This window comes from Nothobranchius furzeri, chromosome 11, assembly GCF_043380555.1.
Source record: "Nothobranchius furzeri strain GRZ-AD chromosome 11, NfurGRZ-RIMD1, whole genome shotgun sequence".
Lineage (NCBI taxonomy): Eukaryota > Metazoa > Chordata > Actinopteri > Cyprinodontiformes > Nothobranchiidae > Nothobranchius > Nothobranchius furzeri.
The window spans coordinates 72008659-72026408 of NC_091751.1; the positions used below are offsets into that span (position 1 = coordinate 72008659).

Sequence of the window (17750 nt, forward strand, 5' to 3'; positions counted from 1 at the left end):
AACGTTAATTCAAGCGTTTAAACCTAAACGCAATCTGCTTTTTTTTTTCAAAACTTTATTGAACAAGGTGATAAGTAAACAAACAAACTGCATACAAAACTGAACAAAGAAGATGAAACATATGCCGGGGGTGCACTACAGACATGTTGCACACATCCAAATAAATTATAGGTGGTGTGAATAGTTATAGTTTTTAAAGCTTTTTTGTTTAATCCGTTTTATGTAAGATAGAGTCACTATAATAGTGCTTGAAATGAGGTTTTTGGTTGCTATACGTGCATTTGTGGAGATAGAATTTAGCTAGAATAATTAACAAAGTCTACATCTTCCTTTCTGTGCTTGCAAAAAACCAAAATACAACATTTTCCCATTTTAAAACAAAGTCCTTGCAGAGTTGTCCGATAATAAATCTGCTAAAGTCTTTCCATAACGTTGTAGCATGTGAACAGATCCAGAAGAGGTGCTGAACGGTCTCAGGGTGCTTCCACAAAAACAGCCGTTCACATCAACGTCCCTCTTAAACTTTGTCATATGTGATTAGCTGGGTAACACTCATGAAGTATTCTGAATTAAACTTCTTTCACCTTATTTGTCACAAAATACTTATTAGGAATGGTCCGTACTCTTCCAACTGATGTCAGGGACAAAGGAATTCCAATAAAAATCACATGTGGAACAGATAAGGATTCTCTCTGAAATAAAGCACGAATATTCCTATTACTGTTCTTATGCTCGATAAGACAAACTTTTCCTGCGTATGTGTTCACAGGGTCGGGAGCAGAAATAGGCGGTACGACAGGTAGAACAAGCATTCTGACACCCATAGGTATTGCAGCAAACAGTACGGCGTATTCTTTGGGAGTTGCTGGAAATTTATATGTGTTTAGGAGTTCTGTGTAAGACATAAGCTGTCCATCAGTATTATACGACTGATTCACAAAAATGATCTGTTTCTCATCCCAATTAGAGAAAAACAATGACTTATTGTTATACACTATGTTCCTGTTATTCCAGATCAAGTATGTAAAATGATGTTTATAAATCAGTGACCAGGCTTAGAACTTGTTTGTGAAACATTGAACGTTTTTCTGGAAGCTTTCCTACATTGTAGTCACCACCCAGGATAAAAGTTAGACCACCGAGTTTAGAGAAGATATAGTGAGGAATACAATTCCAAATGGAGACGGGATTTTTAAACGCAATCTGCTTCAGGAACGCTGTAGACACACACACACACACACACACACACACACACACACACACACACACACACACACACACACACACACACACACACACACACACACGACACCTGCTGTTCACAGAGGATAAAACCCGCAGGCGTCATTTGGAATCGTAGGACGTTCAAGGAAGGTCCCGCCTTTCTCGCCTCTGGAAGGGCTCTCCTGTGATTGGCTGTTTCTCGCTGCAGGTTTTTAGTTACAGACAGATGTTGGGGAGTTTTGGGAAGAAAATGTGAACTCATCGCTAGAATAACCATTCTGTCCTCCTTAGCAACAAACCAGTTTCACTTTCTTTTATAAAAGAACCTGAAAAACGTTAAACGTGAGCTTGGAGCAAACCTTGTTGCATTTGATCACGCTGGACTGGCTGGGTTATCTTATTACTTAATTATTAGGTTATCTCATGTCTTCACTTTCATAGGTAAAGGCTGTTAGAATGCATCTCCCAGCATCTGATTAAACTTCATTTAATCTAAATTTAAAAAAAGCTGATGATGATTTAGACCTATTTATGATGAGTTTTCATTATTTTATAAGAGAAGCCAAGCTGGCATAACAGGGCAGTTGTATTATATTCCACACACAAGTAGGCACACACTGTCACACTAGGTACTCTCCTTTAATGAGTCCAACAGTGTGACAAATGCAACAAGATTTATTATAAGTTCACGTTTTACATATTTATATTTTTAAATAAAAGAAACTAATAATAATATTTTGCAGGACAGCATGGTTATTACAGCGCTACGTTCTCATTTTCATTACAACACTCCCCCAAACAGCTAAGTAGTATATGCAAGTGTACTTAACCCTTTGATGCATGAATTATGAAATCTTCAACCATGATTTTTTTAACAATTTTTTTCATTCATCTTTAGGTGTGAATGAAACAAATTTCAACAAATATTTTTTGTAAAATTTTATAATTTACAAATAATTTATTACATGTCCACTTCAGTGGGCAGCGTGCATTCTGAGCATGAAATATGTTGGCTTGACTTACTGAAGTCCAAATGGAGGGGCTCAAATGCAATAAAGTCTTCAAAAGCTGTGCTTAATAGCAAAAACAAATAAATAACAATTTTGAGTATCTGTCCACTCTAGTGACCATTATGCACCAAAGGGTTAAAGTACACTAATTGTAAACTAAAAATAACAGAGTATACTCTTAGTTTACTCCAAGATATACTCAGCAAAGTTTATTACTTATACTTGGCTTATACTAAGAAGTATATGAAAATGCTTATACTAAAGGTAGACTAAAAGTATGCTAAAAGGCTTACACTTAGGAGTATGTCCAAGTATATTTAGATCATACTTGTACTTGTTTTTGTTTTTGTGAAGCGCCTCGTGATTTTTATCTTGAGAGGCGCTGTAGAAATGATGTTTTCTTCTTCTTTCTTTCTGCCTGCACTTCTGGCTGATATACTTAAGCAGTAGTATAATAGTAGTACATGTTATATTGATAAGTGCATGATGTATATAATATTGTGTTTGTGAATCCTATATTACATGTTTTCAGCCATCATCTTTGGTACGAATAGCTCAAAATGGAACAACGGTGTAGGTGAACCTGATGATGAAAACAATGATATTAACCACAGAGACAAGAACATGTTCCTGAGGTTCAGGTGGAACCAGATCTGACAGGCTTGCTTCATGCTGGCGTACACAGGGCATTAATATAACACATGTTTATTTTGTATTTTCAATAAAAACGTACCTGTAAGTTATTTTATCTCCTGAACTTGGCACAGATGTATAAAAATAAACAACCAGCCAAGCGGTCTGTTACATCACCTGTAGTAGTTGTGTGACTGTGGTTAGGCGTGGCAGCTCTTTTAATCCCGTTCATATGGATTATGAGAAGGTGTTATGTACACTTATCTGTTTCAACAACAACATGAGTCCCATTCTGCCCCGCTCTGAACTTGAGACAGTTCTCCACTCCTTCATCTCCTCACGCTTAGACTACTGTAGCTCTCTTTTCACGTGTCTGAGCAGAACCTCCCTGAACCGTCTACAGGTGGTTCAGAACGCCTGTGCTCGGCTTCTGACCAAGTCCTCCAAACACACCCACACCACCCCGCTTCTCCTCCAGCTTCACTGGCTGCCAGTCAACTTCAGGGTTCATTTCAAGATCCTGGTTCTGGTCATCGACATATAAATATTGGACAATGGGTTTCCATAGACAATTCGATTTTAAGTTCAAATGGGAGGTGGCCACCACCACCATTTTGACCGTGTCACAGGTTCCATCAAGCCCAGACAATTCCACAAAAGGGAAGAGAGGAGGAGCTCAGGGACACCAGGTTATCTTCTGTAAAGGAGTTTAGTTTGAGCAAATGTACTGCGCACATTTGGGGGCGGCTGTACAAAAGACTCTGCAAGCTATTTAGGTTAGCAGTAGTTTAAGTTATAATGTTAAGTTTTGATGTTTATAAATTGTGATTTTTATACAATGCATTTTTGGGCCTTAAAGGTTACCATAGCTTGGGCCGTGATGACGTAATTCTGTAAACGAGTCCCGCACGGTGTTGTAACGTTGCCTTATAGTCCTCCGAAGTCAGACCAGTCTCACCTTCATCAGCTGTTAACTTTATTTTCTCTCTAAGTGTTTTTCTCCCCAGAAGAAGCTACAACGATGTTCTGCTGAGCTGTGGTGGCCTCATGGAGGGGGCCATCGTCTAGCACACTGCTGCTAACCACTTAAACATTCTCCCTCTCCTGATAATAACTTTTTACTCTCTTTGACGTTGGATGTGCTACTGCTAGTTTACCCGTTTAATTATAGATCCACTAGGATAAATACAATAAAGTTTATCTCTCACCAAATAGAATATTTACTAAGACATCACAACATTTATGTTTATGTATTTAGCAGTCGCTTTTGTCCAAAGCGACTTACAAGTGATAATTGGCATGTAACAATGTAACCATAGAAACAATACTTGGTATACATGTTGTGGGGGGGGGGGGTTGCTGGTACCTATCTATCCCCAGGAGGGGTACACCCTAGACAGAGTGCCAGTCCGTTGCAGGGCTCCAAATTCGATATTGGTGAAAATGATTGTACCTTCTGTTCTAACAATATAGAAACTGAAGAACGTGTTTTTTTAAACTTGTAAATATACAAAAATATTCTGGGACAGTTTTTGTCTGTGGGCTTCAGATATTTAGGTATAATTTATTTGTCCTATAATCATGTTAAATTTGGAGCTATTTTGGAGGACAAGGAAAAACAATTCACAGTAAATAATTTGATCATTTTAGCAAAATTCTTTGCACACAAATGTAAATTTGGTAAACCTTCCTTTATTGTTTTTCTGAAGGGTCTCGTGTCTCTTTTGTTGCTCCAACAAGGCAGTAGGTATGATAGGTTTGTCTGTCACCCCTGCATCTTTGTGATGCTTTACTCAGCTATCATTATGAACGTTAAACATACATCCGTTTTCTTAAATGTTAGAAAGTAAACCTGTAAGCTTTGTTGTTAATAAAGTTTAATTTTAAAAAAGTGGTGGAAGAGTCCTTCTAGCTAATCAGAGGCGAGAAAGGAGGGATCTTCCTTGGGCATCCTACGATTCCAAATAACGCAACCCGCGTGACTCTTTCATGTCCTTCTCGCGATATCAGGCGTAACGAGACTTCCGGTCGTTCTTTTCCACCGGATCGTCGGGCAAGATGGTAGGTGTTGTTCTGACGCTAAAGCTTATCAAATGATAATCCTTGTGCATCTGAGCTTTAATGTCATCAAGAGTAACAGACGAGTTCATGGTGCTGTAGGTAGACATCTACAGCAACGATTTAGTGGGATATTGTGTCGTAATGACCGGTGAAGCTACCATCGGGAGGCTAGTTTTAGCTTTAGCTCCAGCCGCCTGTTCACAAACGGGATGGAGACCGGAGTGTGAGGCGTCTGCCGTCTAAAAGCTAATCTAACAGGGTGGTAGTAGAAATGCTAACAAGCACAGCATCGCAGTGGCTGAATGATGCTGTTCTCTCCCAGGCGGATACCGAGATCAAGAAGAAGCGCACCTTCAGGAAGTTTACCTACAGAGGTGTGGACCTGGACCAGCTTCTGGACATGTCCTAGTGAGTAAGCAAGAACAGTTCTGCTCATACGAGCCGTTGATGTCAACACCGGGTCACTTCAGGTATGCACTTGGAGAACGAGTACACACAAGGTCAGAGTTGTGTGAACCGATGAGAACGTCCTGCAGGTGGGTAGTCATGGTTGCAGTCTGAGGGAGATGAGGATGAGAAACGCACAGATCACGTGTGTGTGCGTGCGCGTGGCGGCTGAAGGAAATAGATGTTTTAAAAGTTCACCATCTGTAACTTAACAGAAGATGATGATGGTCGCCTTACAGCAGCAATCCAACTAGACTTAGTTAAGCTAGATACTTGGTCTCCGTGGTTTTGCCTCTGAAGCAGGAAAACGGTGAAAAGTTAGCTTGTTTTCCACCTTTATTCCCCCGGTGATCATGCGTGTGACCCCACCACACAGCAACGATTTACTAGAGTTGTGTAATATAACCCGTCTACTGAATATTAGATGAATTTAAGCTGCAAGAACGAGCCTGAGCGCTGTTTACAGTAGTAAAGGACTTACACGCCTCCAACGGGGCAACTGATGATGTCACGATCACGCCCTGTTACGATTGAAGCTGCGCTCCATAAGGTTTGTAACTGCTCCTAATGGTGTCTGGTCACCATGCGGTCTGGTGATCTGAGCTCCAGCCATCGAAGAGAAGCTCCAGGAGCGTCGCATCGCTCCGCTTTAAGATTTCAGCTGCTTGTGTTTCTCACACAACCACAACTTTCATTTTCAATACGGTTTCCTACCAAAGCTCAACTGTAACTCTACACCTGATCACGATTGTGCCAAGATGAATATGCAGTATCACTACCAAGGACAAAAGCTGCACATTCCCACATCGCCATGCCGCCACGGCGCGCTCATTAGACACCGTGGCGGCGGTATTGCGCTGATTTGCCAGCATGGCGTGTCTTAAGAGTTTGTAACGTAACACAAGAGACTAGTCTACCCTGCTGACTGTACTGTTCCTCTGCAGCGAGCAGCTGATGCAGCTCTACTGTGCCCGCCAGAGGAGGAGGCTGAACCGGGGTCTGCGCCGCAAGCACCAGTCCCTCCTCAAACGCCTGCGCAAAGCAAAGAAGGAGGCTCCTCCTATGGAGAAACCAGAGGTGGTGAAGACTCACCTGAGAGACATGGTCATTCTGCCTGAGATGGTCGGCTCCATGGTCGGCGTGTACAACGGCAAGACTTTCAACCAGGTGGAAATCAAGGTAAGAAGTCATTAATCAGCTGATTGGAGCTGCTGTTTTCTCTAATCAATCTAATTTCAACAGTAGACCTTCTCCTTAACCAGTAGGGGTGTAACAATACTGCAGTGTCATCGTAGTTAAATGACCACGGCTAACGCCTACCCTAGCGGTCAGTGGGAGCTTCATCACCAGATGATGACGGCACTCCCTGGAACATGGAATATGTCAGGGGTTTTTCCTGCATTCAAACTAGCGTGGCGGCCGCCTCCAGCTAATGCTGTGCCGCCCCAGCCTGATTTCACTGCCCCAGCTATATGGATGTTACTTTAACTGCAGTTGCAGCGGTGCGCCACTACAGGGGCGCTGTATCAGCAGCGGTGCACCGAAAAGAACTAAAACCGCAGCAGACAAAGATCAAAAATAGCTTTTCTCGCTAGTTGGTGCATATCTGGTTGGTGTTACTGACGTCCTGATTTCCCCCAGGCTCTTCCATGTCAGAGCAGGGCTGTACAGTGCGATGGAAACAACTGTCTGTGCCTCCTCACAAGGACACAATGGCAGCATCAAACTGAGCGGGGCTCAAACCTGCAACCTTCTGATGAACTCCTGAGCCACCATCAGGATTCTTTATGCTTCGTGCTTCGTGACATTTCCAGAATGACCTTTGGGTTAAAATAGCACAAACCCAGTGTTTCCCTTGAAATCAAACCCCCAACACCCCCGCTCTCACGGCCAACCCCCCCCCCCCCCCCCCCACACACACACACACACGCCTCTCCACAGCTGGACCAACTTCTAGGCCAAACATGTTCATCTTATTTGATGGATAATTTTAGTTTTGAAAGCTCATTTAAATGTGATCTAACCAGTTTTCCATAGGCCACGTTGGAGGTGTTCTACAGGGTTATCCGTGGTTCGTAGTCAAACCGCCAACCCTGTTACTAAGAGATGCTTAGGCTGGCGGCACTGGGCCAAACCCTGCCTGAAAAGTCATGGCGCCGTTTTTAGGCAGCAGAAGCTCCGGAGGTAGAGCGGGTTGTCCAGTAATCAGAAGGTTGCAGGTTCGATCCTGGCTCCGGACAGAGAATTCTGCTGTTGTGCCCTTGGGCAAGACTTTTTCTGTGGTATTTATCTTATCCGTTAGCACCATCTACTGGCTGACAAGCATATCACAGTCAGTCGATTTAGACTTTCTTTTCCATGGAAAGTTCATCAACTCCTTAAATGCAGGTAAGCGGTGGTCTGACGCTATTGGTTAGTTCTGCTCAGTGTCCTTTTGCACGGAGCTCTGCGGGGCAGGAGGCGCTTAGCAAAACCAAGAAAGACGTATTGCTTACATTATATCACAGTACATGATGAGACAGTCACTTTTACGGGTTTCTGAAAAATCACACTTCATTTCTGAAAGCAGCTTTAATTCTGCACAGAGAGTCTGGTAACTCACAGGCAGAGAGGAACTTGAGGGGCGGGGCTAGCCAGCTCAAAAGTAAACAATCAGAAAAAAAAGACTGAAATGCTGAGTATACCGCGCAACGCTGTAGTTTTTTAGCTGTATTAAAAGAACTAGCATCTGGCAACGGCGCAAACAACTTACTTCTTTAGGAGAACGGCTTTTAGCGCTTCTACTTGTGGTTTTAAAGACGTCCAAGTCATTTAGACCAGAGGAAAGAGCCGCAGCGAACTCCGCTTCAGTCGCCATGTTTACGACTAACTCAACGTTGTGGTGTGTGACGTACGCTGCTCAGCGCTGATTGGCTCGGTTAGAATTCTCAGGGGGCGGGGTTATTGAATAGGAGCGTCCCCAGACCCTTTCTCTGCTGAATTAAACAGGAAGAGTCTGGCAGGCCAGGCTAATTATGGTCTACATTTTTTAAGCCAAGTAGTGGCTACACCTGCAGTTCCACCCTCATCCAGTAGCGGCTGGTGTCAGAAGAGAGCAGATCCTCATTGACTCCATGTTAAAAATCCAGTTAGACAGCAAAACTAAACATGTTAAGCCTGGTTCAGAAACCATTCTAGGTTTAATAGATCTAGTTTACACTCTGAGAGGGGTCCTGAGAAGTCTTGTGATAAGGGAATTGGCCCGTACGAGCTCAAACGCTGTCCCGACCCTACTGACCCCTCAACGAGTCACTCAGAACTACAACCGTAAGCTAACAGCCCTTCCTGTAATGCTATATAAATATTACCGTAATAAGTGTAAATGCTCCCTACCATGAAACACCCCGGTGCTGACACCATCTGCTTACTGTGTATGACGCGTCTTTGCTTGTCATTAAGAAACTTCAGGCCACGACCCTGCCGTAAAACCCGCGGGGTTTGTGCCGCAGTGGAATGTTTACTGCGTGAAGGTCCTTGAGACAACGCTTGTCGAGGTTTGACGCTTTATAAATAAACTTTAATTGAATTGAACTGTGCTTAAAAATGGGAGTACAAGAGGGCGCCTAAGCCACGCCCACCTACTTCCAGACTACGGGTCCCCAGTAAAATGAAAAAATGAATGCAAGTCAACGGGGCTGAAAACGCTATTTTAGGTTTGGTGTGAAAATAAGTCCAGGACTAAAAATGCGCTTCACGTAAGTGACGTCATCGAAGCAGACACGGAGAAAGCTGAGGAAAAGGGCTGTAAGTTCAGCAAACTTCCCACAGGAGGAAACAACCACCATGAACCTGGTCATGTGGTGAGTAGCAGCTACGCTAGGGGGAGGAGATTATGTGGTGACGTCACAAATGCCACGCGCCGATTTCTGGTCTGTAGTCATGCTAACTACGGACTTTTACAAGCTGATAAATCTTAAAGTAGGTGACTTTAATACTTTCATTTTGGTCCAAGGCACACTTTGCTATTTTGCTTGCTTTTAGCGCCCCCTGGTGTCTGCAGTTATTTCACTGGGCAAACCAAAAATGAAACCTCCTCGCTGTTGCTTTGTCTTTAACACTTTAACAGCTGAAGTGTCTCTACGCCTTCATTAGTGTCTACAGGAGCGAGGCATCACTAAATGAAACAGATTAGCTGGAAGCAAGAGTCCAGCTGCACCCCACTCCACAGCTCCCTCCACTAGCAGGAACCAAACCAACAACTCTAAAGTTGCAAGTGCGGTTTTCTGGCCACAGGGAGCAGTGGTGGCAAAGGGTCGTTTATAGGGCTGCAACAACGAATCGATAAATTCGATGAAAATCGATTACTAAAAGCATTGGCAACGAATTTCGTCATCGATTCGTTGTGTTGCACAACTCTTCCAAAAGCCCCCTCCCCTCCCGCCCGCCGTTGCGCGCAGACCGGAGAGCCGGCAGGTGTTTGAAAGAGGAACATGGCAGAAGCAGCGAGACCCAAAAAAGTAAAAACTTCTTAAGTTTGGGAGCATTTTCAGTTAAATCAGGCGAAGACATTCGTTACTTGCAACGTTTGTAGGTCAGACTTAGCATGGCACGGGAGTACTACGGTGATGATGCAGCGTCTTAAACGTAAGCATGTCAGAATCATCAGCGAGGAGGAAGAGAGCTCGGTGTCCGGGTAAGTTAAAAACTTTTCAAAAGTGATTCACCCAAGCCCCGGATTATCACACAGGCTAGACAGTGGTTTCTCAAGTACCACTTGCTCTAAACTTAATTAGTTCTTTCTCTAAAGCCTCAGGCCTCCATCTTAACCTAAACAAGTGTGAGTTATTATCCATCAAAGAATCCACAGCTGCCGCTGTTTGTGATATTCAAGTTAAAAATCAGGTAACACATCTTGGCATTATTATATCTAAAGACCCCACCTTAAGATACCCAACTAATCTTTCCTCCATTGTCCAGAAAACTCAAAGAAAATTAAAGAGCAAGTCACCCCCAAATAAACTTTTTTTTGCTGATAAACTAAATAAACGAGTGTCTAATCGTGCTGCAGACACGTGTCGTCAATAATTTGGCACTTCAGTGCATCTTAGTTAAAATTTAAATATTCTGCCTAAAACTGGCAGTGTTGTGCCGTTGTCAGGTAAAAACTCTGCACTGTATTCTAATTTAAATCTGCCACCGCTATTGGCTAAGAGGTATGCTATGATGTAAACTGGTACATTATGATGTCACAATGCTGTCGTGAGCCTGAGTGTGTGTGTATTTGTTAGCGGCTCCGCCCTCTCGGTCTGCCAGGCAACAGCATGTGTTGCATTTTTCAAACATGAAGCGGGAGTGGAGTTAGACTCTGGTAGGGGGTGACTTGCTCTTTAAGCTGTTTAACTTGGACCAAACATTTTAGGTCACAGATAGGTGTAGCTTAGGGTCTCTGTCTATACACCTTATAAGACAATTTAGGTGATGGCATGTTGTTTTTCTGCTATTGAACTGTTTTCTAAGAAGGTTGTGTTAAATAAAGTGAAGGATGGAGAGAAATAACGTTTCCCTAGCAGTTTTTAAAAATGTCCCTATGTAATCTGATTAATCGATTAATCGTGTCGAGACCCCATCCGATTAATCGATTATCCAAATAATCGTTTGTTGCAGCCCTAGTCGTTTAGCACAAACTTATTTTAAAATCTGAAGAAGTTTTATACTGTTAATACTGACATGTTGCACCTTTAACTGTGGCTCAGAAAGCATCACAGCCTTTGGTGGACTGAAGAAAGGAAGTAGAATAAATGGCTACAGAATAAGATAAAAACCTTCAGTTAAGCTCTCCGAAAAGCAAAATGCATTCGATTAAAAATAAAGAATGATCACACAGACGGTTAGACCTTCATTACGTGGTTGTGTGGCTGTGATGGACCGTCTAAAAGCCTCGTCATGAATGATGATCAGCTGTCTTGCTGCTTTCCCGGGAGTCTGATGGGACCTCACACTGCAGTCTGAAGTTTCTTTAGACTGCTCTTGAATTTGGATCCCCGATTACGATCTGAGTTTTGAACGGTTATAGAAACAAGACGATTATTTGCTCCTCCCTTTTGCTCTGCTCTGAGTTGCAAATCAAGCGCTCCTCAGCTTAGAGACTTTGCTGCTGTTTCTAACAGCTTCTGAGCTCCTTCTTGACTTTTAGATCCTAAATGTACCTAGTGAACAACATGGCATCATTTCTGCTGACCCTTAGCTACTGTCTGGACAACTTTCGTCCGCATTTCCTGCAGGTACGCTCCGCCCACGCTCCAGATGCTAGCAAAGGTAATGCTGTAGTGATGTGCCGGTCGCTGACTCCCTCTCGGATTAGATGGGAGTAGGTGACACTGTACCTGCAGGCTTCTGAGCTGCTACCTGAGAGCGGGTTGGGGTTGCAGCACGCCTCCGATAGCTGTACCCGGGAACAAGTTTTACATGAACTGATGAACGTGTGAATAAGTCGTTCAGAGAGGAGTTAAAAAGTTCCTCACACTGATACTTCATTCTCCTACAGCACCACTAAACAGCCATGCAACATCTTGTGAACTTCACTAAAATAGTGTTTATTTTACATTAGAAATGCGCTGCGTAGCTGTCAGTATCTGCAGGGTGTTGGTCGGGTATTTGGGGTCAAACCAGAATCATGTCGGTCACAAACTTTGAGCCAGAGCATTGGCTTGTTGAATCTAGGAGTCAGGAGTGTTTTTGTGACCATCTTCTTCCTTCATGTGTTAGTCCTAACCCTCGCCCGGTGCAGTTTTATGACGGAATAAACATTAATTTAAAAATGCTCTTAAATAATGGTGATTCTCCTTCCTGCCATAATCGAGGAGCCCTAACTGCAATCCTAACAATAAGCTTGACCTTTAAAACTGTTCATCATCCCTAAAGTTAACCTCGTGCTGGCATCCCCACATCCTCCAGTGCTTCTCCTTTAACTGGTGGCTTTGGTCCGGGGTTTAATGTACCAGCTTGGTCTGAGTGATGAGTAATGAAACGTTTTCTCTTCCCCACAGCCTGAGATGTGTGGTCACTACCTGGGGGAGTTCTCTATCACCTACAAACCAGTCAAACACGGACGTCCTGGTATCGGAGCCACACACTCTTCCCGTTTCATCCCTCTGAAGTAGACGCTTGTACTCTTGGAATAAAAACTGGGCTTTTCCTTCAGTCTGGCTTGTCTTTTCCTATAGTAGCAGATGTGTAAATATACCCTCCCGAGGCCTGAATCTGTGTTGGTACTCGCTCATCCCTAGTAGTTATTACAGACTGGTCGACTCTTAATGAGAACAAAATAAAATACATTAAATAAAAATAAAAGTTGTCACATTTCCTTAAAAAATAGAAAGAAAACAAACTATTTTAAACTATAAGTGAATATAAAGTGTCTGAATAATTAATAAGGTCCAAGTTGAAGAGAAATATTTGTTTTATAGGAAGCCAACGTCCACATGGACATGGGGTCTTAGGAGGTTAAAGGTTTGAAACCCTGATTTTAAGCACAAGTGTTATTTCTACAGCACTTCTCATAGACCGTCACAAAGAGCTTCACAATGATCTCAAACAGAAAAAGATTTACATCAGAAAAAATGTATCATAAAAAGTTCATAAACAGGTGGAAGATTAAAAATTTGAGTTAAAAAAAATAAAAGGGTCTTCAGCTGTTTTTAAAAGTGTCCAGACTACCAACGCTGCGTAAGGATAGAGGAAGATCATTCCAGAGTCGGGGCGCAACAGTCTGGAAGGAGCGATCACCTCGACGTTTATATCTGGTCTTTGGAACTTCTAGAAGGTTCTGGTGTGTGGACCTGAGGGCTCGGGTTGGAGCATAAGGCTTTAACAGGTCAGTAATATAGGGGGGAGCTTGACCATGTAGAGCCCTGAAAGTTCTAGTCAGGACTCTAAATGAACTGTAGAGTTAACGGGTAACCAGTGCAGAGACGTCAGAACAGGAGTGATGTTCTGTTTGCTCCAGTTAGGAGCCTCGCTGCAGAGTTCTGGACCAACTGAAGGTGGTCAAGGGCTTTTTTGTTAAAACACGTGAAGAGTGTGTTACAGTCATCTAGACGGGAGGAAATAAAGGCATGGAGAACCATTTCTAGTTCATGTTTAGACACCAACCTTCACTGTTTGGAGATATTTCTTAAATGATAAAAAGTTTCAGACCAACGTTTGAGTGGCCTTCGTTGATTGGTCAAAAATAACACCCACATTCCTTAAGTTTGGTTACAAAAGGTTCTTTTATAAATGGTGAGTTCACCATATAAAGAACAAAAAAAGTTTACATTTACAAAAATAGGATTCCAGCTGTTATAGTGGGACGCAGCAGTGTTAGTGTTTTTACTAAGGCCTAATTTATATGTCATCTGCATCAGGACGGAGACACCCTGGCGCCCCGACGGGCTCGCAGAGGGTGGTGGAGACATGCCCTGATTTTTACCTTTGTTGAAAGCTTTTGACTGGTCTCAGCTAACTAAATATAAAGCTATTTAGCAGCAGACGTGGAGCAGATTGAAGAACGCATTGTGTGAAAATGTGAATGTTTTATTCACCCGTGAATGGAGGAGTATAAAGATACGCAGCGAGCATTTTATTGGTGGACTGAAACGTGAGGTTTAGAGGTAGCGAGCACATGAAGAGGTGGAGGAGATTGAGGGACACATTTGTGTTAAAAAGGGTCTGAAATACAAAAACGCAAGGAATGCACCTTCTTGGACCATATTCATGAAAGGATGGCCCACCATCTTGTCCTGGAGGGGAATCGCTAGTTTATGTCTGGCTGATTCTCTGAAGTCGGAGCTCATTGGGGATTTGGGTAACTGAAAAATAAATGAATAGATATCATATATATTACTAGATGCCTTACCCCAACATTCGTGCGCGGTAGCCATCTTACTTCGGACAGCTGCCCCCCTCTGAGGCCCAATCCCAACACTCGGACTTGCGCCCTTTGCGAGTTCCCACCAGGCCAGCGGTGCGAGTGCGTAGGGTGTCCCGATTCTCAAGTGCGGAAGTCGACCACGCCCCTATTGCACCCTTTATCTGCACTTCACCCAAGTCTGCAACGATGCGGACTTGGACAAGGGCCCGCCACAAGTCATTGCTGCAGGAGAAAAGGCTCAAGTTCCTTTTCTGAAACAACTCCTCAGGATTTCACATGTCAAGAAGCCAAATTAGTCTCTAATAATCCACAATTAGGAATGATTTCATAAAACATTATAAACTTACCATTTGAAAAGAAACTCAACAGCCAAACTTTGGCACAGTGGAGGCAGATGGAAAGCAGGTCTTCGAACAAGTCCACGATGAACAGAGAGAACGACTCGTGTGTAAATATACATATATATATATATACATATATATATATACACATATATATATATATATATATATACATATATATACATATATATATATATATATGTATATATATATATATAGCCTTGCCCTGATGTGGGGGCTGCGTCGACATGGTCGGGACATAGGAGGTGCACGGCTAAATAAGTTTGGGAATGGCTGGCCTAGAATAATGAGTTCTGATGATAATCCACGGAGTTTGAACATTAAATCGCTCCACCACGTCCACGGAGGAGCTGTTAAAAACCAGGTGAAGGAGCGGAGCGGAGAAGACCAGGGGGCTGTTTCCACAAATCTGCTTCATACAGCAGTGAATACATGTGTCTGATCGCCATGCGTTCAGTAAAATAATAAGTTTTGATAATAATCTGTGCAGAGCATTAAAATTATATTTTCTGATCTGCCATGGGCGCTGCCGCTCTGCATTTGCGGCCGATGCGTCTCCCATAAGCGGCCGATAGGAAGAGACAAGCAGCAGAATACGTGAGAATGCTGCCCAGTAACACGCTGGCGCTGCTGGTCTAGTCCGATGGAAAGGGGGTCACTCGCTGTTCACCTATGGGCTCTTTTAGAATGTTGTGATGTCACATGAAACCAACCTTCTGCATATATAATTAAACTAAATCAACCCAAATACCAACACTCACGGCCTTTTTAGCTCATACTACATGATGACGGCTATAGATGTGGCGAGCGGGGCCACCTGTCAATTTAAAAATACAACGCCAGCTGATAATCAGGAACCAAAACCAGCTGACCCTAAAGGCACGTTAGTTCAGTTTTACATCAAGCTTCAGACGGAGTTCCATTCCACATAAGCAGATTTATTAAAAGAACAATAAAATGAGTTTAAAATCATTACTAAAAACACCATGCACCTACAGATAAAAACTCATTAAAACCAAATCAGCTTAGGCTGAGGCGGACTAATGGGACTGCCTAAGATAGAGCCCGGAGCTTAACTCTCTAGACCAGGGGTGTCAAACTCAAACTCACACGGGGCCAAAATGAAACTCTGGGACGGAGTCGAGGGCCAAACTTAATATTTTTTGAAAAAGTGACGGCAAATTTGCACATTTTCTTTATCAACATATATGCAATTTTGAACCTTTTAATTAGGAAACAAACATATTTCTGCATTAACACTGAATGTGGAATAACCAAATTACACACGAGCAAGTCAGTTTTAAATAAAACACATCAGTGGTATTCATTACTTGTGGTATAATCAGCATTTTATAAATCTTTTAAATCATTTCTCACGGGCCAACAACAAAATAAAATATCATTTTATCTTAAATGAAAATGCAACATCTCACCTGTTAACTTTCATGTTTTGGAGCAGAAAAAGAGCATCAAACCAACATATTTAAAGCTCAGTTTGCTCCACTGGTTTACTGTGATGCTCACCTGTTCCAGCCAGATACCTGCATCATGGGGTTGATCTGAGCTGAGGAGGAGACTCCTGTTGTTTTGTTCATCTTCATCATAATAATGACAACATTAGATGACAACAGGTGCTCACCTAGGTTTGTGCTGATGAACATGTCTGAGCAGCTTGAATGAATAAAGGTGACAAAAAAAAGTTCACCTGAAAACGTCTCTGCAACATGCCACAAACATTTAGTTGGTATGTTGTCACAATATGGCAGTAAAGTTGTGGATATGTCGCAACAACGTTCCAGCAACGTCCTATGTGACGTTCTGACAACGTCATAGCGGAATTTCACTTTGGAAGCCGCTACTACGTAACATACGACGTTCCTGCAACATCACAAGGTGTCAGAAAATACGTTGCGACAACGTTGTTGCAACGGACCTGTGTTAGAAGGGCATGCCAACAACATCTGCTTGTGAAAGTTTGACAGCTTCATGGGGATTTTAGGAATATTATAATAAATCAAAATAAATTTTAGACCACCTAGTTTAGAGAAAATGAAAGAGGGGATGATGCTCCATATAGAGGATTAACTAAAAAATTTCTGGTCCAGTAAATTTTCAGAGTATTATTGAGAGTTGAGAAGTCTATAAAATTTAAACCTCCATGATTTGCTGAATTGATTAAAACAGATTTTTTAATATAATGAACTTTCCTTTTCCATACAAAGTCCAATAGCATTCTATCAATATTCTTTAGAGTGTTATTGTCCACATACAGAGATTGAGCAGTAGCTGAAAGCCTGGAGAGACCTTCAGCTTTAGAGAGAAGGATTCTGCCTTTCAATGACAAATCTCTTTGAAGCCAAAGAGCAAGTCAACCCCTACCAGAGTCTAACTCCACTCCCACTTCATGTTTGAAAAATGCAACAAATGCTGTTGCCTGGCAGACCGAGAGGGCGGAGCTGCTAACAAATACACACACACAGGCTCACGACAGCATTGTGACATCATAATGTACTAGATGACATCATAGCATACCTCTTAGCCAATAGCAGTGGCAGTTTTAAATTAAAATACAGTGCAGAGTTTTTACCTGACGACGGCACAACACTGCCAGTTTTAGGCAGAATATTTAAATTTTAACTAAGATGCACTGAAGTGCCAAATTATTGACGACACGTGTCTGCAGCACGATTAGACACTCGTTTATTTAGTTTATCAGCAAAAAAAGTTTATTTGGGGGTGACTTGCTCTTCAATTTTCTTTGAGTTTTCTGGACATTGGAGGAAAGATTAGTTGGGTATCTTAAGGTGGGGTCTTTAGATATAATAATGCCAAGATGTGTTACCTGATTTTTAACTTGAATATCACAAACAGCGGCAGCTGTGGATTCTTTAATGGATAATAACTCACACTTGTTTAGGTTAAGATGGAGGCCTGAGGCTTTAGAGAAAGAACTAATTAAGTTTAGAGCAAGTGGTACTTGACAAGCATCTTTCAAAAACAAGGTGGTTACTGCCCCTGTTATGGTTCGTGTCTGCCGGAAGCTCGACCCATCTAAGATGGCGAAAACGGAAAAAGTACTCTGTGCATTCGATGAAAGGTTCCGGTGTGTGCAGCACCAGGACA

At 42.5% G+C, this 17750-nt stretch overlaps 1 protein-coding gene across 1 annotated transcript; it reads left to right on the forward strand.

Moving 5' to 3' along the window:
• Positions 1 to 4839: 4839 nt before the first annotated feature.
• On the forward strand, positions 4840 to 12554 carry rps15 (ribosomal protein S15). Its single transcript, XM_015977381.3, has 4 exons — positions 4840 to 4928; positions 5251 to 5336; positions 6320 to 6554; positions 12401 to 12554. Exons 1-4 carry the CDS (start codon positions 4926 to 4928, stop codon positions 12512 to 12514), a joined length of 438 nt encoding a protein of 145 aa, XP_015832867.1. The 5' UTR covers positions 4840 to 4925; the 3' UTR covers positions 12515 to 12554.
• Positions 12555 to 17750: the final 5196 nt, after the last annotated feature.